Source organism: Scardinius erythrophthalmus (genome assembly GCF_964197995.2).
Source record: "Scardinius erythrophthalmus genome assembly, chromosome: 19".
NCBI classification, from domain to species: domain Eukaryota; kingdom Metazoa; phylum Chordata; class Actinopteri; order Cypriniformes; family Leuciscidae; genus Scardinius; species Scardinius erythrophthalmus.
The window spans coordinates 36,733,309-36,760,532 of record NC_138239.1 but is presented as its reverse complement, the minus strand read 5'-3'; the positions used below and the strand labels follow the sequence as shown (position 1 = coordinate 36,760,532).

Below are 27,224 nucleotides of genomic sequence, written 5' to 3'. Positions count from 1 at the left end.
AACGATCATCAAAAAAAAACATTTCTATACTTTTTAACCACAAATGCTCATGTGGAGGCAAATAAAATTATATCACTGAATAAGAGACAAACATTTCCAATCTACAAAGAATCAGCTCTTACCCCTAATTTCCTCTAACTCCGGAACGGCGGCGGAGTCAATAGGTTTCCATTGAAGTCAATGTGTGTATTTTCATTGACTGCGGAATGGCAGCGTTCCGACTCCGGCGATCCGCAGCCGTCCGGAGCAGATACGCAGAGCTTCTATTTTTGCCGGATGCCGGAGAGCTCAGCAGCAATTCAGCACTTATATCGCACGATCATTCGTGAATTCGCGAGATCTCGTGGGTCCTCGTGACTTCAGCTGTCAGTCATGGCCGCTGCCGTTCCGCAACAAATCCGGACCTGGTGGGTATTGAAGGATGGCGGAGCACAGAGCCGACACGCAGCGGAGCCAGCCGCAGCCGTTCCGCAGCCGTTCCGCAGTTGGTGGAAATCCGGGGTTAGAGCCGGCTCGTTCGCGAACGACACATCACTAGTAGACCTGCACAAGGCTGTAATGGGCTGCAAGATCACCAGCAAGAAGCTTGGAGAGAAGGAGACTTGTTGGTGTGATTATTCGGAAATGGAAGAAATACTAAATGAAAAATCCATCGCCCTCGATCTGGAGCTACATGCAAGATCTCACCTCATGGGGTAGGGATGATCATGAGAAAGGTGAGGGATCAGCCCAGAACTACACGGGAGGAGCTTGTTAATGATCTCAAGGCAGTTGGGACCACAATCACCAAGCAAACAACACACTACACAATCCTGCAGCGCCCGCAAGGTCCCCCTGCTCAAGAAGGCACAGGTACAGGCCCATCTGAAGTTTGCCAATGAACATCTAATGATTCAGGGAAGGCTTGGGAGAAAGTGCTGTGGTCAGATGAGACCAAAATCAAGCTCTTTGGCATCATCTCAACTCGCAGTGTTTTGAGGGTGAGAAATGCTGACTATGACCCCAAGAACAGCATCCCTACAGTCAAGCACGGAGGTGGAAACATCATGCTTTTGGGCTGTTTCTCTGCTAAGGGTACAGGATGACTTCACTGTATTGACGGGCCAATGGACAGGGCCAAATCTTGGACGAGAACCCCCTTCCATCAGCCACAACACTGAAGATGGGTCGTGGATGGGTCTTCCAGCATGACAATGACCCGAAACATACCACAAAGGCAACAAAGTAGTGGCTCAATAAGAAGCAAATTAGGAGTGGCCTAGCCAGTCTCCACTTCCTTTTATCATTATTTGATAACTATATAATAATCCAGCAAATTTAAGTTACATCATCACATTTATACTGTCCATTCCTGATTTCCATAAAAATGATCATTATCAATTCAAAGATATATATCCAAAACCACAGAAATTCGATGACGACACGACCAGTGGAAGTTACGGTGAAATGTATTAATTGAGTTAAGATGTTTTTTTTTTTTCTGTTCTGAACATCAATACTGTTTCTTGCTTATACTGAGGTGACTGAGGGTCTGATCTAGTGTCAGGAGTGCAATAACAGTGTTTATTCATTCAGCCCGGCTTCAGATAAAAATCTTTACTTGCTTGCTTATACTAAAGGAACTATCCCCACAAAAACAGCCTAAACTTTCTTCTTTTCAAATCTTCGTTCACAAATTTAAGAGTGATCATTTTTATGGAAATCAGGAATGAAGAGTATAGATGTGATGATGTAACTTAAATTTGCTGTATTATTATATAGTTATCATTTAAAGATAAACGAGGGGGAATTGTGGAAGAAATGTTATCTTTAAGATGTGTGTGACCATCATATGACAGTAAAAGAGCAAACACACTCTCCTTATTCTAATATGGAGTTGTACTGGAATGGTAAAGAGTGTTGGTACGTGACAGGAGGGCCTCCACTGGATGCAATATGATGATCTGTGTGACTGTACGACTGCTGGCCTTTTCTTGCAAGAAAATAAACCTCAAAAGACAATTGGATTTGTTTGTCTCTTATTCAGTGATATCATTTTATCTCACACTCGTCTTGCACTCGCTGTGATGCTCCACACATTACGTAATCACGTTGAAAGGTCATGCGTGTTCCGGTTCAGAAATGTAGGGAAGGGCGAAAAACTCAACTTTAAAATCATCCGACATCAGTGTTTTACCTTTTATTTATTTAAAATTTTTGTAAATGGCGTTTGACTGGCTTTGCACGTTCGCTTTCCAAACACTGGATCGGTTCTTGACCTTTCATCATGATTTCGTAATGTGTGTCGCATTACAGCTAGTGCAAGACAAGCATTTATGGTTAAAAGTATATAACTGTTTATTTTTTTTATAAAATGGCCGATGGTTTGTCTAGATAAGACTCTTATTCCTCAGCTGGATCGTGTAGAGCCTTTGAAGCTGCACTGAAGAGAACTGCACTGATTAGAATAAATGATCAGGAAATTTTAATTCTGAAGTGAACTAATCCTTTAAGTCCCCGCTTCAGAACAAAGCAGACGGTCTACAGGTCTGGGATCAGAGAGTACATGCATGACCTGCGCTGAGCAGTTGAGCAGTCCTGACGATGTTCCCTCTGACTCGGGATACGTGAGCTCCACTGCAAACTCGAAGCCCAGCGGAAGATAACCCGTCATGAAGAACCTGCGCTCACACGACACAAGAATCACAACATGTGTGAATTTGGTTTAAAACTTGAATTTTGATTTTATATTAATTAAAAATATTTCATTTTACAAAAAAACCAAAACATTAATACAAAGTAAAACGATTATTTATTATAAAGACCTGCCATACTTAATGTTACTTAATGTAGATCAATATATATATACACTGTGTATATATATATATATATATATATATATATATATATATATATATATATATATATATTATTTATTTATTTTTATTTTTTTATTTTTTTTTTTTGCTTTGTAAAATCACCATCACTGTATGCAGCATGACCGGAAATAGAGGATATTTATCAATCGGCCACATGTAATTATTAAAAAAAATCATCTATATTTAGATGTGGATCCAGATGTAAATGTTACCTCATGGTCAGTATGTGTAGAAGTGGATGGTTCGCATGGATCATTGTCTATTCTTTTTATTGAGTATCATATTTGATCCATCAGGCATTTATACTTTTATTTATAAAAAAAAAAAAGATGAAATTCTGATAACTTATAATGTAAATCAATGAGATCTTTATAACAGTAAAGTAGATACTTACAAAAAATGCATAAAAATATAATTTGTCACTCTATATCTGCAAATAATATCTCTGTCACGGTTTGGTTGAAACAGGATGTAATAAGTGCATCAGGATCAGAAAACATAACAAATCAAAGACAAAAAAGACACAGCTGACATGACTAATAAAACAATGAGTAACCCAGGAACTAAGGGGCTGTTTACCGTTTTCAACTAAAAACGTACAACTTTGTATGCGTTTTGGCCATTCATTTACATGACAACTGCGTTTTGGGACACGATAACTTTTGAAAACGGGTTTAAGTTTTTGAAAGTTTGAAAGTTTTTCTAAAGAACAAAAACGTGAATCTCTGAAGACGATGACGTCATGCACATGCGTATTACATGTTCAGTCTATTCAGTGCTTCATCGCCATCTAATGGCCTGGCAGTAGCCTGGATGCCAGCCAAACTTAGCCCCGCCCACAAAATTTTTAGGTCGGGAAGTTCGGTCTGGACTCGTTCCGTTGAGGAGCTATAGAGCTGGTAAGTCCCGCCCCTTCCGCAAAACCCCGCTGGACCTCAAAGTTGAAAAACCATCAATGCAAGTGAATGGGAGAAAATAATTATTTTCTGGTCCCGTTTGAATTGTGCCATGAATGTGAACATATGTTGTCTGTGAATTTTTTATATAACTTTTCGTGTAAAGAATGCTACAATTTAGCGGGTAGAAGTTTGATACGGTTAGACTTTGTGTGAGAGCACTTTGTGGACTACAACTCTCGACGCGTTTGAAACGTCAACACCACTCGCACACGGACTAGCTCACGGATCCCGCTAAACATGGCTGTGTCTTTGGTGCACTTCACCGCCTTCTTTCAGGGAGAGAACAAAATCGTTGAGGTTGGCGAAAACCCCGGGTAAGTCAACTTCATGGGGTGACGTCACATAGGCGACATGTAGTCTTTCTCGTTATGTCTTTTCCACAACTGCTAGCTGAAGAATCATACCATATACTGTCAAACTCGTAACATGAAAAGTTATATAAAAAATTCACAGACAACATATGTTGACATTCATGGCAAAATTCAAACGGGACCAGAAAATAATTATTTTCTCCCATTCACTTGCATTGACGGTTTTTCAACTTTGAGGTCCAGCGGGGTTTTACGGAAGGGGCGGGACTTACCAGCTCTATTATGCCCGAACAAAAATTGTTCGGACCAATCAAATTGTCAGGGCGGGCTTTATATGATGATGGACAGATGAGCAACGGTAACGTCATCATCCACGTCATCAACGAGCGCTTGGGTTGAATTCAAATGTCTGCCGCTGAAGAATATAGATTTTCACGAGTTCACGCTTACAAATAAGTCAGATAGAATAAATGCATATTTGGCGTGCTGTCTGAGGAGAGGGCTCGGGCTCGGTATTCGGCCCGAACCCAAAGTACTCCCCCCGTATTCCTGGCTGTGGAAGAACAAGCCGAGAGTGAGTGCAGGGATGCTGAAAACTGTCAAGGAATGTTAGGTGAGTTGACAGAGAGAATAAATATATGCTTCCTCTCATGCTGACAGTGTAGACCGTAGACAGTTGATTGGATTGATTATTTGAATGTGCTCCTCCTGAACTTTGTTTATAAAACATCATGTGTAGATTCCGCCATCGCGTCTATTATAGAAGATATCGACAGCGCATTCATTTTAAAAGAAGAACAGAGAAGAACCGCGATCGGAAACATGAATGAAAAACATACATCACTTACTCCATTGCTCTGATTGGTTGTAGGTCTATCCAATTGAGTGCAGAGGCATTTTTTTTCCTGGTTCGGTTGAAACACGCCCCATAATCAAAGCTCAATGGAGCAGTATCAGACTCACATTCTGACTAGAATCTGAGTATGACAACGTCAGGCTAGCCTGGCAGCAGAATACAGCGTTTTTAGTCGTTTTCGCTGATCCGTGTGAATGGGGATCGTTTTGACAATGGTGTCGTCTGTATGCGGAAAACTCAAAGGAAAAACTTCTCCATTTTAAGCATATCGTTGTCCTGTAAACGTACCCTAACTAGCGGGGAAAAAGGAACAAAGGAAACAGCAAAAAGAGCAAAAAAAACAACTCATAGTAAAACTCAAACACAGATAAAACATAACAGAACCCTGAAAATGTCTTAGTAAGATGATATTTAAATGCTTAGTTTATGATCAAAGCTCTGTAGTTCCCTTTCAAGGGAACTCGCGTTGCGTCGAGATTGACGCTATGGGAACGCATTGCGTGATTGCATCATGAAGCACTTGTAAAATCAGTCCAATGGCGTATAGGCGGGTGACGTCATGGCAGGAAGCTATAAATCGCACCCAGACCAAACATTGTCAGCTTCTGTGTCTTCAGCAAGCGCTCTCTGTGAAATCTGTCTCTGTCTATTTATTGTTGTTTGTCCTAACAAGCATATTATATATCTAGACAGGAATATAATGGCGAGCAAACAGCATTTTGGATCGTGTGTTCCTCCCCGCTCTCGCTTCATTTCGAGTGGGGATACACGCGATTTATGTGTTGTTTGTTTGGGAGTAGAGCATGCACGGTCAGCTCTAGTAAAAGGTGGCTGACAGTGTTCATTCATAATTCCTGACGTGTAACATATGCACTTCGAGAGTTTTAGCTCAGCTCCTGTTGGCTTTCTTCTCGAGGGAAGAAAGTCAAGAAAGATTCTTTGGCTTGGATCTAGCATTTGCCGAGGCAGCGCGTAGATTAGGCTACGGGTCTGCAATAAAGATTCTGTGACTCGATCTCGGATCTCGCGTGTGCTGAGGCAGCGCGTAGATTACGGGGCTGCAGTAAGAATCTAATGGCTCAGATCGCGCGTTTGCCGAGGCAGCGCGTAGATTATGAGTCTGCATCTCTGCAATAAGAATCTAGTGGCTCAGATCGCACGTTTGCCGAGGCAGCGCGTAGATTATGAGTCTGCATCTCTGCAATAAGAATCTAGTGGCTCAGATCGCACGTTTGCCGAGGCAGCGCGTAGATTACGGGGCTGCAGTAAGAATCTAATGGCTCAGATCGCGCGTTTGCCGAGGCAGCGCGTAGATTATGAGTCTGCATCTCTGCAATAAGAATCTAGTGGCTCAGATCGCACGTTTGCCGAGGCAGCGCGTAGATTATGAGTCTGCATCTCTGCAATAAGAATCTAATGGCTCAGATCGCACGTTTGCCGAGGCAGCGTGTAGATAAGGTCCGGTATATTTATATACTCACAGGGAACTGAGCAGACGGGAATTTCCTTTTCTCTCTTTCTCTTATGATTGTCTGCAAACTAATTATGTGTTTGTAGACTATTATTGTGGTTCTTTTTGTTTGAGAATATAATATGAATTTTTGAGAAAATTAAATATGTACTTGTCTGATCTCTGAGGAGTTAGATGTCTATATTAATGTAGTATTCAGCATTTCATCCAGACCGTTTCTACTTGTCTGGTTGACATTTGGCTGTATAATTTTTGAGAAAATTAAATATGTACTTATCTGATCTCTGAGGAGTTCGATGTCTATATTAATGTAGTATTCAGCATTTCATCCAGACCGTTTCTACTTGTCTGGTTGACATTTGGCTGTATAATTTTTGAGAAAATTAAATATGTACTTATCTGATCTCTGAGGAGTTCGATGTCTATATTAATGTAGTATTCAGCATTTCATCCAGACCGTTTCTACTTGTCTGGTTGATATTTGGCTGTATTTAATTTGAGAAAATTAAATATGTACTTATCTGATCTCTGAGGAGTTAGATTTCGGTATTAATATGCTGGGGCCATTCTGCTAACCCCCATCATCTCGTGTGCTTTGGGGCGCAACAGTCTCCAGTGAATAGTCTCAGACGAGCCTTTATCTCACTGTCCGCCCGGAAACGTAGCAGCGCTGGGATTCTTGCCCCCTCCGAGGAGGGTCTCAGAGCAATCAAACCTGCCGGTGCGCCGTTTCAGGGCAACGAATTGGTCGCTTGAGTAATACCAGAGACCAGTCTTGAGAGGCTGGTTCTCTTAATTTCCGGGGGGAAGTGGTTAACACCTCACTATACGGATCCCATTTCCCTTTGATGTCTTCAGGGGGCCGTTCTGCTACCCCGCCACCTCATGTGCGTCGGGGCGCAACGGTCTCTGACGAGCCCACATCTCCGTGTCTGCCCGGAAACGTAGCGGCACTGGGATGTTCGCCCCCTATGTTGAGGGTCTCAGAGCAGTTAGTTCGGTCGTTCCCTGCTGGTTTGCCATACAGGGCACCGAATTGGTCGCTTGAGTAACACCTAGAACAATCTGGAGAGCTTGGTTCTCTTATTAGATTTTTTGGCAGCGTGGGAACTTCTGCCAAACATATCTCAACAGAAACAGAGTGTTTGCTCCTGATCCCCCACTAAAAGACTGGGCTTGGGTTGGCACTCTCAACCGCAGCCTACAAGGGGTAAGGCGGATCTGAGGACGTCTTTATTTCCAAGAAGGCTGTGGGGAAAAGGTCCTGACGCCTGAGGGGTCAGGCCAACGAGGGCAGTCTCCCCCGAAGTAAAGCGGTTAACACCTCATTATACGGTGCCCGCTGCCCTTCGGTGCCCTCAGGGGACCATTATGCTAACCCCGCCACCTTATGTGTTTCGGGGCGCAGTGGTCTCCGGCGAGCACATATCTCAGGGTCCACCCGGAAACGTAGTGGTCCTGGGATGCTTGCCCCCTCCGAGGAGGGTCCCAGAGCAGTCAGTTCAGTCGTTCCCTGCCGGTTCGCGTTACTGGACGACGGACTGACTGTTCAACAACAACTAAATCCAGAAGCCAGTGTCGAGAGGCTGGTACCTCTGCTAGAATTTTTGACAGCGTGGAGGATGCTGCCAAATATTTCTTGTTGGGTCCTGCAGACCATAGAAAAGGGTTATCATCGGGTCTCGCCCGCCCAGGTTTGTGGGGGTCCTATCCACCGTGTTGGGCCCCAAGCAGGTTCTGGTAATGGAACAAGAAGTGAAACCCTGTTGGAGAAAGGGGCCATAGAACATGTACCTCCCTCCAGCAGGGACACCGGGTTTTACTGTCGGTATTTCATCGTTCCAAAGAAGGATGGGGGATTGCGTCCCATTTTGGATCTGAGTGTTCTGAACGAGTCAGTCATTCAGCTAAAGTTCAAAATGTTAACACTGAGACAAATCATGCCACAGATCAGATCCGAGGACTGGTTTGTCACGATAGATCTCAAGGACGCATACTTCCACATTTCCATCCTTCCATATCACAGGAAGTTCCTGAGGTTTGCTTTTGGGGGCAAAGCATACCAATATCGAGTTCTTCGTTCGGCTTAGCACTATCACCCCAAACTTTCACGATCAGTGTCATCAGTTGGCAGTTCGGCATCGAGATGTCGATCTCGCCCACAGGAAGGAGTTGCGGTTACGGCTAAACGCCAAAAATAGTGTGCTTTCTCCACTACAGAGGACCACTTTTTCTAGGCGTGGTCGGGACTTAATGTTGATGCAGGCATACCTCTCACCTGCACGCATAGAGTACATCCTGTCAGCTGTGAAAAGAATAAAGCTAGGCCAGTCACTCACTGAACAGTTTCCGAGACTGTGGGGTCTGATGGCAGCAGTGTCCAACGTGATACCTTTTGGCCTGTTGTACATGAGACCCCTGCAGTGGTGGCTCAGGACCAAAGAGTTTCCCCGAGGGGCAACCCCTTTCGCATGATCAGGGTCACGCGGCGATGCTTACGTGCCCTAGTTATGTGGAAGAAGCCTTGGTTCTTGTCCCCAGGATCTTGTGCTGGGAGCTCATTGTCGTCGCTTAACGCTTACGACGGATGCTTCCCTCATGGGCTGGGGTGCGATCATGGATGGTCGCTCGGTGCCCGTGGACGGGTCACCATCTCACCTGGCACTTAATCACCTGGTGATGATGGCTCAGGCTCTACATCCCTGGGCACCAGATTCAGGGAGCAGACATCCTGTTGAGGCAGGGGCTGAGGCCCAGGGTAGGGAGACTCCACCCAGAGGCGGTGGAGCTCATATGGTTCCCTGATTGTTCTACTTCCGGGAGTTCTGGAGAACAGAGTTATGTGAGTGGGTTTGGCCCCTGAGGGGGCCCAACTCATAGACTCGAGTCTCTCAACTGAGGTTGTTGAGGCCACAATCTCTCTAGAGCTCCCTGCACAGGAAACAAACCGGTTTCCTCCGTGGTGCGTTGGAGCAGGAGCAGTATGGCGGCTTTGTAGCCTTGTATTAGGGGTATCCCTACAAGAGGTGTGTGATGCGGCGGGCGGTTCCTTTCCGCACACACTCATCGGGTTTAAAACCTACTTTTGGGCTTCACTCCTGGGTCCCAGGTTATTCTGTCTTTGTTGTGCTCGCCTGATTTCACACAAGACAATGTGTGTCAATCTCGACGCAACGCGAGTTCCCTTGAAAGGGAACGCCTCGGTTACGACTGTAACCTCGGTTCCCTGAAGAGGGAACGAGCGTTGCGTCACCTTGCCATACTTCCGGCGCGCCTGTGATCGACTTGCTTCGACCTATCAGAAGTTGACAGTGTTTGGTCTGGGTGCGCTTTATAGCTTCCTGCCATGACGTCACCCGCCTATACGCCATTGGACTGATTTTACAAGTGCTTCATGATGCAATCACGCAATGTGTTCCCATAGCGTCAATCTCGACGCAACGCTCGTTCCCTCTTCAGGGAACCGAGGTTACAGTCGTAACCGAGGCGTTTTGAAACATTTAATACAATGCAATACAATGATGATTGAGAGATGAACAAATAAACCTTCATTAAAAGCCTGATCATATTTGATATGCATGATTATGATAATAAATGATGTATGATAATCAAGTAAAGTGAAGCTGCTTCAGTCCAATATCAAACAATATCAAAGTTATTCTTGCGTTTCCATGATAAATCAGGTCAGATTTGACACAGAAAGATACGTGAAGCTCGAGCTGAAGGAGGACGACTGTACAATTATACTGAAAGACTTTTACTTGATAACAGAGTCTGGACTGAGGAGATCGAGTGTGACAGTTTTATCAGATCATGTTTAGCATTTAGAGACCTTTGCGAATCAACTATGAAACAGCAGGCTTCAAAGGGTTAAAATAAATAAATAGTCTATGCTATTTTCTTTAACTATTTTCCAAAACAGTGTGAAAACTAGATGTACCGCAGGGCGGTACAAAATATGACCGCCGCTCAGGCCTGCACTGGCTTTCCACAAAAATAAATGACGTGGAGCAATTTGGCTGTATTGCGTGTTTATGCATATACCTAAAAAAAGTAGTAGTATGTGCATGTCTGTGTGTGTGTTTGTGTATGTGTGTGTCTGTGTGTGTGTCTGTGCGTGTATGTGTGCGTGCGTACATGTGTGTGCGCGTGTGTGTTTGTGTGTGTGTGTCTGTGCATGTGGATTTGTATGTGTGTGTATGGGTGTGTGTCTGTGCGTGTGGATGTCAGTGTGTGTGACAGTATCATCCTAAACTAGCAACCCTTCGCTCAACACCACCATCTACAGGCCGATGAGTGTACAGTCACTAAATGTGCACATAAATGAATTTATTTTATACCCCCCCATGGATGAAATTCTACGAAACTTAGCATACCCCCAGAGGATGTCAAGTTAATCATACACATGAAATATGGTGCAGTTCTGAACATCTCAACTGAAGATAGGGGCGATTAAAGTAGAATAATATTGCATTTTCATTTTTTATGGGAGGGGCGTAAATCACAAATGAGTGATTATGGGTTAGGTTGATGTGGGCCCTTAAGACCAACATACCATAAAAAATTGGTCATCCTCGGTGCCACGGTTCAGGTAGTTATGTAGGAAAAACTGCATTTTTGGGGTTTGGGGGGCCCCAGCTCGGGGGGGGGGAGTGGCCCCCCAAACCCCAAAAATGCAGATTGTTCTTGTTCCAGAAGCGTTTCACTCGGATATTCATCACAATAGGGAAGAAAATACTTTTGTTTCATGCTGACTTGATTGTCCTAACATATCTGTGCCCAATGTAAGTTGCAGCTCTTACCCCAGAACTCCTGATGTGAGGAACACGACCCACAGATGACCCAAGTTCAGGGTGAAGGCGTAGATCACCATCCCCACAAACGACAGCAGATAAACTGAGAGAGTCGTCTGCCTGGCAAGACAAAGAGGAAGATAACAAGATGCCTATTCCAGTCATTTCTGTGAGGACAAAAGTTTTATATACACATACAAGAGAATTTCGTCCAGCTTTGTTGCAGCAGCTGTTCCAGCATCACAATAACCCTGTGCAAAAAGCATCACATACTACAGGTGATTGTATAAATAGTCCTACAAAATGTTGAACTCCAATAGTGATAATGTCATTTACAAAACATGTTCATTGGGATGGTTTGATCTTTAATCTTGGCAGTGATTTGTCATACATTAGGGGAAAAAGAAGAAGAAAAAAACTATTTCTTTACACATTGTGTGAGTTGAAATATCTGAAATAGACTGTAAAAAATATATATATCCGTGACGTCACCCGTAGTATTTCTGAAGTGCATTTCTGAAGCCTAAAGTGGGCAAGTCGTCCGTCGTCATCTTGGCAACGCGTCACTCCCTCATAACTGAAAATGGGCAAAGAGGCGGGACTTGGGTGGAGCTGAGGTGCCTGGTTGCTGAAAACAGGCCCGCCTAGCTCGACGCGATCATGTTAGCTCCAATGGGATAATCAATCAACTGAAGCTTCCCCGGGCGCCGCCATTGATTAGCGGACCATCACCTGCTGTTAGCATCCCATTGACTCCCATTCATTTTGGCGTCACTTTGACAGCGAATAACTTTACATCTGAGGCGTTTAAAGACTCCATTTGTCCATTATTTCTTTCTAAAGAAACACGAAAATGTATAAAAGGCTCCATTACCTTGTATAACCCCGCGACTTTCTGTCGCACAGTAGAGAGATTACCGTATGGACAGGAGGAGAAGCTCACGGGCAATCGGGACGTGGAGGCAAAACGACAAAATTATTAATCAGAATACTTAGTAAAAGTGTCTCCTGCTCCTGCTCATGGACAGCTCCTACTCACACTCTCCGTCTCTGCAAGTTTCGGAAGGGAATGATTCAGATTTCTCTCGGCACAGCTACTAGAAGACAGACGGGTTGCTTACGTCACATCTACGTCGTCAAGCTCAGTTTGAGTCTGCGCAGTCGCTCAGCCATCAGGAAGAGAGAGCTTCTAATCGACTTCACTTTTCTCCGTTGAAGTCTATGGGGTCGCTGTGTCCATTTATTTTACTGTCTATGGTTAGCTCAGGCTAAGGAGCTAATGCAATATGCTACTCAATACCGTCGCAAGGGCTGTGCCAAGTGCACGACCGCACAGGGCCTTGTGCTAAAGTGACAGCTGACTTGATGATGTAAAGCCAATGTTCATATTTTTGTTCATATTTTTGCCCTTCAAAATACTATAATAGTTAAAAGACATAGCCTATGTATGTGTGTCGTGATGCTAGTTAAAAATGTATTATGCACTAACTTACAATATTGCTGTGTGTGAGTGACAGTGATTCGTGCGCATACATGTCAGTCGGTGCGACAGCGCACGTCATGTTCGTAGAGAGCTTTATTCAGTCCATTGTAAACTTTGATTTTGGCTGTCTCTCAAATGGGTCAAACCATAAATATTATCTAAGTTCAAGAAAACACGCTAGAAATCCGCACTCATTCAAAGATGTGCATTTATTGCATGGACGGAGAGAAAGTACTGACACCTGCAGGATTTCACTACGCCCACAAGTTTTTTTGTTTTTTTTCACTAAAAAGTTAAATAAGCATATCTAGTCTATCTGTTTCGTGAGAGCAACAGTACCGCAAAATAAGTGTAGCGTCTATATCTATAGACGTTTTTAAATCTGAAAACTCCAAAAAGCAACGAAATTGTCAGAAATCCATTAGTGGTTGAGGAGATTCCCCCTTCCATGTAAGCGCTTTGAGTGCAGAGAAAAGCGCTATATAAATGTAATGAATTATTATTATTATTAGTGTATGTTCACAGAGGAAAACAACTGAAAACTGTTGGTTGTTCTTTCGATACTCGACAACGACAGAATCCAAAGGTGTGGACGAAGGTAAAATGCATGTATTAAATTGTATGAAATAATCCCGACAAAATCACAAACACAACAGAGATGGCAAGTTCAGCAGCTTAAATAAGCTGAGGTGACGTGACGGCTAACAACGACAGCAGCGGCAATCCACCTGTCACTCAAGTGGCCACGCCCTTAATTATGCAGAACTTTAAGGCTTAATATAACTTAAACGGATAAGTTATAAAAACATTCACCCCCCTCACAGTTGTCATGAAGGGCAAAATTAGCTATATAGACCAAAACCAATTTTTGTACCAGGCTGAAAAAAAGCATTCTGCTGTAAAGTTGGGCAGTTTAACATGGGGAATATATGGAATAATAATAATAATACTAATAATAATTAATTTATAAATTTATATAGCACTTTTCTCTGCACTCAAAGCACTTTACATAGAAGGGGGAATCTCCTCAACCACCACCAATGTGCAGCATCCACCTGGATGATGCGATGGCAGCCATATTGTGCCAGAATCTGTGTGAGAGTGAATAGTTGAGAGTGTGAATGCCCACTCGACTTTTGTCAAGACGCAAGGTGATATGGACAGCCCAAAGGAGAGAACCTTGTACTGATATGCTTATCCCTTGAAGGCAAACCGTAGGAACGGTCTGTTCCAAGGGAGAATTGAGACTTGAAAGTACATGTCCTTCAGGTCTATCGCACAAAGCAATCTTGATGATGAACGTATGTGATCCTGCATCAGCATTTTGAATGGGAGCTTGTGCAGGTCCCGTTTCAATACTTGCAGATTTAAGATTGGCCGCAACCCACCACCTTTCTTTGGTACCATGAAATAAGGGCTGTAATACTCTTTAGTCCAGGTGAGTCTTCAGCCTCAAAAGGCTGCTTTCTCCTTAAAAAAGAAAGAAAGTCTCGACTGCAACTTTATGATAGCCATGCTCTCACAATAAACATTTACCATCCATGAAAACTGCTTCAGCATGGGTTCGGCCCAAATTAACTGATGCAGTAATCATGGCCGTCTAAGGGAGACAGGTGTCGACTGCATCCAGCAATATACTGATGAAATGGCATCTTTAAAAATAAGCTTTTCATCAGTGGGCATGGGAGGCAGGCGCTCTTACAAGGACGCTAAAGACCTCAGTCTCTAGCATCAGTTGCTAGTGCACCTCTTGAGATTAGGGGAGTGAGGTTTACATGCACAGCTCTCACTGGCCTATGTCTGTTACACTCACCCCCTAAACCTCACTGTCATCCGGGTCACAGCACCACTGTAGCCCCTCCAGTTCGCACTGCCCGCTCTAAGTGGGATGCAAACCCTGGCCCCTCCGCATGGGAGGCGGGTGATCTAACAAGGAGGCTAAGACCGCAGTCTCTATCGTCAGTCGCTAGAGCGCCTCTTGAGATTAGGGGAGTGAGGTTTACAAGCACAGCTCTCATTGGCCTACGTCTGTTACACTCAACCCCCTAAACCTCACTCCCATCCGGGTCACGGCACCACTGTAGCCGCTCTAAGCGGGACTCTCACTGGTCTATGTCTTTTACACTCTTTTTTAAAGGAAATGTTTCTTTTATGGAGAAATTATCTTGTTAGAGTTATGGGGCCCTATTTTAACGATCTGAAACGCAAGTGTCAAAGTGCAAAGCGCAAGTAACTTTGTGGGTGGGTCTTGGCGCTGTTGCTATTTTCCCGGCGGGATAAATGACTCTTGCGCCAGGCGCAAATCTAAAATGGGTTGGTCTGAAGTAGCTTCATTATTCATAGGTGTGGTTTGGGCGTAACGTGAAATAAACCAATCAGAGCGTCATCTCACATTCCCTTTAAGAGCAGGCGCGCTTGTTCTAAAGCGGATTCCTATTATAACGGCGGATTTGCCAGACGCACGCGAGGAGCGGTTCACAGCCGAGGAGAGCAACGCTCTCGTCAGAGACGTTGGGGATGGAGAAACCCACCCAAATTAACTTCGGTTAAAAAGGCGTATGATAATTTGGGTAAATGTGTAAGCTAGATGTATGCTTTTATAATAAATTGTCTGTCTGTCTGTCTATCTATCTATCTATCTATCTATCTATCTATCTATCTATCTATCTATCTATCTATCTATCGTAATAATGTATGATTTGCAAAAATGAAAACTGCTGCTTCTGTGTAGACGAGAGAAACAAAGTGTATGCGCGTTGTGCACACGCTACATTGATTATGGCCAAGCATGCGCCCTTAAAATAGCATATGAATAACATGCGCAACGCGCCACTGACTTTAAACCATTTTTTCCTGGTTAGTGGCGCAACTGTTTTCTAAACCTGCAAAATAGCATGAAGGAACGTTTGCGCTGGAACACGCCTCCTTTTTTGCGCTGAACCGCCCAGGGAGCGCAAGTTCATTCCCTAGTTTAGCGACGTGCTTCTGTGGAGGAAAAAACGCGCTTTGCGCGGGTGCAAAATAGGAATGATACATGCGTAGGTGTACAAAGTCAATTGCGCTGGGTGCAAGATAGGGCCCATTATCTTATGGAAATAAGCACCCTGGGGTACTCTCTTGCACTTAACGGTGTGTGTGTGGGAGAGAACAGCTGAAATGCACCCTACAGGAATCCAACAAAGCTTCTAGGCAGAGAGGAATGGGTAGAGAATCACAGACACGTCTTCTCAACTCCGAAGAGCAAATATGAGTGAGAGGAGTAAGCCTCCTTTTATACCTGTATGTCCGGGGGAGTGGCATGCAAATTTCACTGGCCCTTTCTGAAGTATCAGAGGTTACATCGACACAACAGCGAGTGAGTGAAAGATAGGGAACTAATGATAACAAATCGGACCTTAAGCAGGGGTGTCAAACTAAGGGTTCGCTTTACACGACAACGATATGCTTTAAACTAAGAAGTTTTTCCTTTAAATTTTTCGCGTACAGACAATACCATTGTCAAAACGGTCCCCATTCACACGGACCCGAGAAAACGACTAAAAACGCTGTATTCTGCTGCCAGGCCATTAGATGGCGATGAAACCGTCACCACTGTCATGAAAATGAACGGCCAAAACGCATTCGAAATGTTACGTTTTTAGTTGAAAACTGTGTCATGGGCCCCTTAGTACCAAAGCTCTGCAGGGTTTAGCTTCAACCCTAATTAAACGCACCTGATCCAGCTAATCAAGTCCTTCAGGTTTATTTGAATACTTCAGGTATGTGTGTTGGAGAAGGGTTGGAACTAAACTCTGCAGGACTGTGGCTCTCCAGTAACTGAGTTTGACACCCTTGTTGCAAAGTTAAGCTATGAGACATGTTTTGTCTCACGTCTAAAGACCAGCACAAATCCACACATATTTCTAGAAAAAAAAAACATGCATTTCACAACCATAACCTGCCTCAATAGAAAAACAAGATTCCTGTGCTTGCAATTAAGTCTTTTATAGCTTTAGCTCCCTCTGAATAAACAATGTATTATGAATTAGCGCAGTTTTGTACAACCACGCGTGAGAAAACAGCCCGCTTCACCGCTGCTGTTGGGATCTGCCGGGGGCGATTCTGACTCAAACAGACGACTCTGAGCCGATTACAAGTGCCAGGATGATGTGTGCTCATTGAATGGGCAGTTTTCAAACCAGCGCTTCACAAGAGATAAGAGAGATAACTATAGTGAAGAATAATGGACACAGAAAGAATGCATTCACAGGCAAATATAAGAGTAACATCCTGTTTTATAACAAAAACAAATCAACTAAAAATATCAAGAGGTGGATGCAACTCTGAAAACAGAGAGCAGAACACAGATGCTAATCAATATTCTACACTGTAAAAAGTGGTAACCTGAAATTGCTACCTTAAATGTTCTCTGAACATTCAAAACATAAAGGTTTTCAAAAAATGTCTCAAAGGATATTCAAATTTCTCTCACTTGTTCAGTTTTAGTGCTGTATAATCGGACTGTTTAAAACTCTTATTATTTACATGGGTTTTAATGCATCTTCTCAAAATCAGCAGTTCAACAACAAAAAACAATTCTCGTCTTTCTTTGATCCAATTTGGCAGTCAACAAGAGGAATCCTGCACTTCTATAGTGCGCTGACTGGTGTAATGTTCTGTTGAGTTGAGAGAGAACAAACAATAACTTCATAAATCTTCTACTGAGCATTGTGGCTGGGGAAATGTTTGAATAAATTGCTCTTGAATAAATTAAATATGAATGGGTGTGTGTAAATAGCTGTCATTTAAAATTAATAGATGTTTTAGCTCTATTTAATCTTGTTAATGTTGTTAGTTGTGTTTTGTTTGTGTCACAGTGAGGGTGATTAGTCTTGGGCTTTTTTTAATTTCAAGGTACATTCTCCTCCCAAGTGCCAATGTATTTTGCAGTTCTTTGTTTAAAGGACAGTTGTGGAAAACATAGTTCACACAATGATTGACTCAAAGACTGGTCTGTTTTATAATGTGGAATGAACATGGAACCAGTTAACTCATTTACTCATTGTAAGGGCCACATGTGAGTTTTGAGGAACATTGTACCATTATTACTTCATGTTTTGCTCTAGACTGAACATGTTGGTATTTAGAGTTTATTAATGTCATTCATTAAGGTTTCACAGACAGGGCTTAGACTAAGCCAGGACTAGGCCTAGGACATTCAAGTAGCTTTTATAAATGTGACTTAAAAAACATTACTGGTGTGCATCTTGAGACAAAACAATGGTACTGACATATTTTAAGATATGCTTTCAGTTAAAACAGCTCAAACATGCATTATAGTCTGGGATTAGGCTTAAGCCTTGGCTATGAAACCAGGCATTCATGCATTTAATAATGCTGACTTGAGTAGACTTTACATAAAGCTTTTAATCAAAATCAACAGAAATATGTCAATGATCATTTTAACTTAAAACACTTCAAATTTAGCTAAATGTTTAAAGTTCAAATGAATTCCATTACTGTTTGTATCGAACTGGAAAAACTTAAAAAACTTACTTGTATACATAAATGTATTGCAGTTTCTAGCTGAAATGAACATTAGTGGCAGTAAAACAGCAACTACTTTCATTCCTTTTCACACAAGTTATGATTATAAGGTCATATTATTGATTAATAAAGACATTCGTTCCATTCTTTGCACAATAATATGTTATGACATCAAAACACTTTTGAATGTAGCAGGTTGGCAATAAACATTATCAACAAATTTTTTTTTATCTCAATTAGTGTGTGATTTACACACAAGGCACACAGACACAACCAGAATGCATTCAGCTATCTACTCAAATTACAAGTAAATTAAGTCCAAGCTTACTGTGACAAGGTTGAAAATGTGTTAACAATTAATAACAATGTACCCGAATGTAAAGACCAGAGAGAGTTATGAACCCACTAGCACATTTTTGAATCAAGGTCAGCATGAGTAATAAACCCTGTAACCGCTGATCTGTCCTGGTAAATCCTCTCACTCATGATGTGATTAGGAGAAACAGAGGGTCTATTATAGAGCAAAGCACATTACAGGCGTTCAGCTGCTCGACATGAGTCAAAGTTAAGAGTTTTAACAATTTAGGAAAAGTCTAGGGAAAAAGTCAGTCAAAGATTTACACTGTACAAAATTATTTTCGAAGTTGTATGAATGGCAGGACAGAGATACAGAAAACGAGTGACGCCGTGCCCCCGCTTTATAATGGTGGACGAATCCCATCAATTGACTTTAATTGAAATAATGAGTCTGAATTACGTATATTAACTGGGCGAGAATTCCAAAAGGCCCATGGTGGTTCGACGAGCAGAGGGTGTATGGAGAAAACCCAATGAAGAGTTCGAGAAGGGGTGTAAGAGATCTGAAAGATTTGTAAGTGAGGAGGAGAATATTTTATTTAATCCGGAATTTGATAGGAAGCCAATGAAGCTGTTGAAGTGATGGGGTAATATGTTGTATAGATGTAGTCCGGGTTATGATACAAGCAGCAGAATTCTGAATCAGCTGGAGTTTATGAAGAGATTTGTGTGGTAAACCAGATAAAAGAGAATTACAGTAGTCAATGCGAGAGGTGACAAGCAAATTAACACATATAGCAGAACTAGGCAGGGTGAGAAATGGACGGAGACAATCAATATTTCGAAGATGAAAATAGCAAGACCTGGTTATGCTATTGACGTGAGCTTCAAATGAAAGAGTGCTGTCGAAGATGACCAACAAGGAGCCTGTGTATCATAAGCGTAACAGTGGAATTTAATACCACATTTAGAGAAGATATTACCAAGCGGGCAAAGGTAAATTAGGAACAGTAGGGGACCTAGGACAGAACCTTGGGGGACACCACAGCTAACACAGGATTTAAAAAAAAATTGTTGTACAAACTGTGTGTGGTTAGAAAGGTATGGAGTGAACCAGGTGAAAGGAATACCAGTAATACCATGTGGATAAACGGTTCAACAGAATATTGTGTGAAATGGTGTCAAAATCTGCACTCTAATCAAGCAAAACAAGAATAGATAAGAACACACTTTGGTGTCTCGGTTCCTTCGTGGTGCCAGACGGTTGATGCCTATCTGCCGGTTGCAAGTTCCTCCCTGAGACCAAACATTGACCTTGGAGTCAGTCTCAGACAAGATGCTGACTCCCAAAGTAGCTTTATTATTAGCCTTAACATCACTCAAGAGAGTAAGCCAGTAACCTCCTCCTGCTTAGACAGTGCCAGCTGAGGAAAGGGTTATATTGCACCCCAGACCAGATTAATTTCCTTCTGCGACTGGTCAACCGGTCTTTTTGTATTTTTCTTTCCTGCACCTCATGAGCCGCTGGAGCAAGAAAGCCTCCACCTGTTATGTCCGGTCTGTGCTTTGAGAATCTCAGGCTCCTCCCAGCTTCTGGTAGGCTTTGGTGGTCACAATAGAGGTAATGCGGACACTAAGCAACGTATCTCGCATTGGATTACAGATGCTATCACCCTCTCCAATGAGGCGGGGGGAATTGGGGGCAAGTTGTTACCCTGGGAGTCACAACATTAGTATTGAAGTTCGGTATGAAACAGCATCGAAGTTTGGTTACGTACAATATATGTAACCCGGTTCCATGAGAAGGGAACGAGATGCTGTGCCACACCTCGGTTACGACTGTGTCTCTTAAGACAATTCGAATCTGTCAACGCGTATTTCTGGCATCTATTTATTGACTCGGTGATGCGCTACGCTACGTTACAAGTCCATACGTTTGGCCAGTCAGATTGGTGTGTGTGTGTAGACAGTGGCACATGCGGATGCATTCTCATAGAATCAACACCATGACACACTATCTGTATAGTATAAAGCGCTATAGAAATAAAGTTGACTTGACTTCACCTGTGTCTTGTTTAGTTTAGCGTTACCCTGTGTATTTATATTTATACTCCTCAGTTTCCTCAGTTAGTTTTTGGTTATGTTCTATGTTACATTAGTGTTTCCCTGTATTATCTTGTTTATTTTATTAAAAATTTATAGTCACATAGATCCTTGTGTCTACGTTTCTACTTCATCAACCTGCACAATACATTTACAAATTCGAAAAATGATTTTTACAGTGTATACTAGAAACATTAAAATCATCTGTGGATTTTAAATGTCTATACATTTTATGTTAATTACTAAAGGAACACAAATGCACATGCAATACCACTCAAAAACATGTATCAGAACACAAACTCAAGCATCTGCATTAAAAACTGAAATATCACTGTTTTTGGTGCTTTAATAAAAAACTTTGCTACCATGACATGTGGATCTCAGGGGAAAAATGTAATAATAGAGAATGCATCACTTACTTATAAGTCTTGGTCTTGTCTAGCCAGATTCCACAGATCAGAGAGCCAACCACGCCAGCAATGACAAGAGTCAAACCAATTCTCCCAGCATTCACCTCTTCACCCTGTGCTTCAGACAGTAATGATATCTGAGATATCTTCAATATATCAAGACATGAGACCATGTTCTTATGCACTTCAATCCAAGGTACTCATGAGTTTAGATAACACAATACATTGAGTCTGATCACTTAAAAAAAAAAAAAGTACTGTCAGACTTTATATGAGTATTTGCTAAGAATATGATGAAGAAACTGAAAAGCCCCTCACAGTGAATAAATTATATGTTTTCTACAAATAAAAAAAGGATCCACCAAAAGGAAAAAGTACCATGGTGCAGTGTTGGCGTCAGATGACAAAACCACAATACTCACCATACATACAATATGGTTTATGTAAGGGATAATCCACAGCTAGGTGTGCATTACACAATTTTGATGCGTGACGTGAAGGCACAGAAATGGCACATTATAATCATGAAATGCAAAGCTATCCCTGGATTATCCCGCAAGTTAAAGCTGTTATTGATGTTGCAAAAATTTACTGGAAGAGTTAAAATAACATTTGTGACGCTTTGTAACTGCCATAATCATATACCATGATATGTAGTCCAGTGTATTTAAAAAAATACCATGCAATTACTATCTCCAAAAATAAAATAATACTTTTTGTGAGTGTATGCATCATGTAGAAGTAGAGCTGTCTGCATGTGGAACAGGATGATCAGGACAGCATGAACTCACCGGGTAATGCTCTATTATCATCCTGTTCAACAGGGTGGAAACGGCGTAGAAACATCCGACGTTTAGTCCTGGGAAACACAAAGACAGGGACAAATATGCTTTCAAATAAACATGAATCACAGGATTAAAATTGGATGGAATTATGACAATTTGATGGTTAAATTTGAAGGTGAGTAATTGAAAACAACTGCAATCTGTTCATTTGAGCAGCAAAACTGGGCCAGATATAATGACTGGTCTGGAGTGTGTGTCTCGTACACCGACGTAACTCACTGCTTCACTACCACAGTACGATGCATCGTTGAAGAAATCAACTAGCTAGCCTGTTTCCCGAAACTATACTGTCGCAAAGTGGTCGTTCAACCACCTTGGTTTAAGACGTCACAAACTTGGTGGAGTAATAACTTCTTTTAATGAAACTGTTTGAGATCAAATTAACGCTAGATGTTTTGATATTAATTACGGACACGGCATCTGAGGACTATTCCTCATTTAGTCATTTTGCTTTATTTCCAGATTCAATCATAGGCTCGTTCTTACACACTCGATCACGTTCACACATGCGCACTCTTCAGAAACTACGCTTTAAATCTCTTGACAAACTAAAAGACGTAAATGACATTTGTATGTATTCTAATTAAAGATATAGATTGCACTGAATGTCAGCTTGCTTACTTTGCTTAAGATCAGGATTTATTGAGTCCACATGTCATGCAAACCAGAAACTCTTCTTCTAACCACAGGTCGAGAGTGTCGTTCCAAACACACAACTCTGCGATGCTGTTTGCGAATGTTCATTGGAACGATGGTTTCGGGAAACACCGACTCATTAAACTGCTGATAATGACAGAACTTGCAAACTTAGTTGGCTAACGATGCTGTTGGGAAACACACCCCAGATTGTTGTTTTTTTGTTGTTGTTGTTGTTGTTTTTTGGTCACTGTATTTTTAGATGACATTGTCAATTAAGCAAATAAGTACTAGCCTTTTAATTGACAACATAGACTTTAGGGTTAAGATTAGGTATAGGGTTTGGTTTAGTAAATGGCAATTATGCATAATTTACTTTTTATATGACACATATACATATATACATGCATTGGCCTCTCTGATGCTGCTATAGGTTGGGTCAGTAGCTACTTAAATAACAGATGTCAACGTGTACTTCTAAATGACTGCATGTCTGAGAAACTTACTGTTACCTCTGGAGTACCGCAGGGCTCTATTTTGGGGCCCTTGCTGTTTACAGTATATATTAATAACCTCAGTGAAAATGTGATTAATGCAAAAATGCACCTGTATGCTGATGATACCATTATTTATTGTTCTGCAAAATCACCTGCTGAGACAATTTTAAGGCTACAAAAAGCATTTGAAAATATCCAGCTCAATCCACAGGCATTAAATTTAGATCTAAATGATAAGAAAACTAAATACATGTTTTGTACTAGAACCCATAAGCCTGGACATTCCTTGCCTCAACTCCACACATTACAGGGCAGGCCAATAGAATTAGTTTGCTCATATAAATATCTGGGATTTATATTGGAGGAAAACATGTCTTTTAATTTGCATATTAAACAGTTACTCACTAAATTGAAATTAAAGCTGGGTTTTTACTTCAGAAACAGTTCTTGCTTTACACAGAAAGTCAAGAAAAAGCTGGTTGAATCTACCTTTTTGCTGGTTTTAGACTATGGAGATGTGTTTTACAGACACTCCACAAAGACCTTGTTGAAATCATTGGATTCTGTGTATCATTCAGCATTGAGACTTATAATGCATGCAAAGTACTCTGTCCATACAATTGGATACAATGGATACAATTATTGACTACTTGGGGGACTTTAAAATATACACTGAACAAAATTATCAACGCATCACTTTTGTTTTTGCCCCCATTTTTCATGAACTCAAAGATCTAAGACTTTTTTTTTTGATAATGCTCATAATTACAATAGTACAATAGTTCAGACATACTGAGCAAAATATGCAAAGGTAGAATGTGCTTTAAGTATAAGAATAATTATTAGCGGTGTGTACCGTAACTGATGAGGAGGAGGATGAAGGGCTTGTTGCGGAAGAGTCTTGCGATTGAAGCCATGTACGAGTTCTGTCCCGTGGGCATTTCTCGGAGCGCGACCTGAGCCGGAGACGGAGGCCTTTCCGGTTTCTCCTGAAACACTGAAGCACACAGACCATCAAAACCACCAACACCACAAAAGCAATTCATTAAACCAGAACATTATCAGTCAATCAACATGACCCTGTTTAATTCTAGACAAAACTGACAAAATATTACAATCACTGATATAATGACAGGGCAAAAACATTGAGTATCGTTCATTATACATGAGAAGTAAATTGCTTGTAAACACCACTTCTGTAAATTGCATTAGAATGGATTTATTGAATGATTTACACGGAAATTTGTTCTGCTTGTGTTTCCTCCAAGAATGTCAAAACCAAACCATGTCATTCACTCCATCAATAGTGACGGAAATGACTTGTAAATCCAGATATGAGACTATGACCTCCAAAACCAAGAGTAATCGAGCACACTCTTCAAAAGAGCAATATAAAAATAAATTCAGGATTCAATTTTAATAAAAATTAGTTGTATTTGTTTTATAAAGTTGTTTATTGTTTTTGGTAACACTTTACAATAAGGTTCATTAGTTAACATTAGTTAACTACCTTGGTTAACACGAATAAAGAATGAACAATACTTCTACAGCATTTATTCATCTTAGTTAATATTAATTTCAACATTTACTATTAAAATTAAAGTTTGTACTTGTTAACATTAGTTAATGCACTGTGAACTAACATGAACAAACAATGAACAGCTTTATTTTTATTAACTAATATTAACAAAGATTAATAAATACTTTAACAATTGTATTGCTCATTGTTAGTTCATGTTAGTAAATACATTAACTAGTGTTAACAAATGAGACCTTATTGTAAAGTGTTACCCATGTATTTTTAATTTCTGCAGGTTTGTGCCTTCATAAACAGAAACTGATAACAATGTTTTTATGTTAAAGAGCAGAGGAGGTTTTATCCATTGATTTTACATGCCAGATAATAAAAATACCGCATCAGTCATGTTAGATGTTCGTTGAATGCGAACGCTGGAGAAGATGTGCTCACCGAACACAACCAGCAGAAAGAGGAGGCTGGCCACTCCGGCTGTGATGAAGAACATGACACGGATGTGTTGAGCCAGTTCACTGATGTCCTCCACGTTCGGCACGAGAACAGGCGGGAGCAAGAAGCCAATAGCAACACCAAGCTGATGGAGAACAAATAAAGAGTTAGAAGTGACCTAAACTCACATGAACCTGAAAACCTGATCCGGAAACATTGGGTTGCATTCATAATTGCATGGGTTATTTTGTATGGTATATTTTTCTCACAAAAAAGCACCTAATTCACAACACATGCGTATATATAAAATATGGACAAACTCAACCGTTGGGTTGAAAATGTAATTTAAAAATGTAACCCAATGGCTGGGGTTTGTCCATATTTAACCCAAATTTGGGTTAAAACACCCCTGCATTTTTTTTAGAGTGTAATGATTTTTTATTCTAAATGAGTGACCATATGCCCAAAGTTAGTGATTTTCATAAAACACGGCCAGTCCATATAAGGGAAATCCACACAACCCTAGATCCGGACGCAAATACACACCTTTCATACGGTCCAGATTACAGACCTCTCATTACACGGATCTGCAATGCTGTACAGAAAAACCTCTCAGCTTTAGCTATAATGCAGCTTTTCTTGCTCTTTCATTGTTTGTGGTGAAATATATTTAAAGGGATGGTTCGGAGTAAAATCAACCTAGGGTCCTTTGCACCATGACCTTGAGCCAAACACCCCCCAGAAGCCTTTTTCCCCTTGGTCGAACATTATTAAAGTTAGAGCTTATTTAGAGATATCAGCCGGATGGTTTAGTGCAGGCGCTAATGGATCCAAGGCTGTCTCTCGTAAATTACTCCACTAATAATGCCCAGAATGGTACCAAACTTCTACAGTAGTACAAATAGGTTCTGTACTCATAAAACGAGGCATTGTAAAGTTTGTAAGTACATCAGGAGTTTATTTAAACAACACTTGCCTGACGGCTCATGCTACCGCTAACCCGGACGTCGACGTCACTTCAGTGGTTTGGGAAAAGCACGTAAAAGTCCTGGCAGAAAGCGATGCTTAAGGATGTAGCGTAACAACGAATTATTATTTTTTCCGAAGTGTTGACAACTTAGTGTTAACTAAAAATTGTTGCAAACTGGTACTACCAACAAAATATTAGTGCATTCCTGGAACTGGGCGTCGTTACACTACATCCTTATGCATCGCTTTCCGCCTTAAAACGGAGAAGTTTTTCCTTTGAGTTTTCCATGTGACAACACCATTGTCAAAACGATCCCCATTCACACGGATCCACGAAAACGGCTAAAACCTCTGTATTGGGGGTTGTATTCTGCTGCCAGGCCATTAGATGGCGATGAGCCACTATAAACTGAACATGTTATACGCATGTGTGCATTAACGTCATTGTCTTCAAAGATGCACGTTTTTGTTATTTACATGGAGACCCTTTTCAAAAACTTGCACTTTGAAATCCGTTTTTTAAAAGTTTGAGTTTTCAGGCTCCCAAAACACCGTCGTCGTATTAATGAACGGCCAAAACGCATTAAAAGTAGCCTACTACGTTTTTAGTTGATAACGGTGTCGTGTAAACGGCCCTCAGATAGCAACAGAGTCCAAGACAGGCAAACAGGCAGAAGATCAAGACCATTAAATGGGAACCAGGATAAAGCGCTCAGAATTGCAGTGTAACACAAACAAGACTTTGCAATGAATGAGTGAATGCACAGAGCTTATAAAGGCAAACACAAACGAGTTAATCACACACAGAATTAATCAGACCATAATGAGTCACAGTTCTCATGAGATTTCACTGGATTTGCTAAAGTTTGCATCAAATCTTTGCTTGAGGCACTTACTAGCAAGTAAACTAGAGATCCATAAGCCGAATATTGTGAATAAGCTGCAATGGGCCTGACTTTCAGCATCTGAACAAATGCGACAGACTAGTGTAACTACAAAAGTCTTTTCCATAAGATTCACATTAATGGTGTATTCAAGTCCTCTTGTGAAGTTCGTGTTTACGACGTTGGAGTAAGATGGGGGGTGTACCATCTCTTAATTAACTACATAAAAATACAGCAAGGTTTTTAAACTCTACTTCTAGAAAATGAAGAACAAAGTATGTGCATCAGGTGTGTTTTGCTTTATGTTTTTAATTAATTTAAGGCGTATTGTTATATTACAAGGCTCTCATATTTTGTGCA

The 27,224-nt window shown here is 41.4% G+C and overlaps 1 protein-coding gene across 1 annotated transcript in view; it reads right to left on the bottom strand.

Moving 5' to 3' along the window:
• Nucleotides 1-27,224, bottom strand: part of flvcr2a (FLVCR choline and putative heme transporter 2a) — a gene marked incomplete at both ends in the record, with an annotated part of 41,768 nt that overhangs the window by 6,721 nt on the left and 7,823 nt on the right. The window contains 6 exons of the mRNA XM_081347853.1: nt 2,555-2,660; nt 11,258-11,368; nt 21,077-21,180; nt 21,859-21,926; nt 23,902-24,042; nt 25,015-25,156. Of these exons, the coding sequence (XP_081203979.1) occupies nt 2,555-2,660; nt 11,258-11,368; nt 21,077-21,180; nt 21,859-21,926; nt 23,902-24,042; nt 25,015-25,156 (672 nt within the window). The remainder of the gene's footprint in view (nt 1-2,554; nt 2,661-11,257; nt 11,369-21,076; nt 21,181-21,858; nt 21,927-23,901; nt 24,043-25,014; nt 25,157-27,224) is intronic.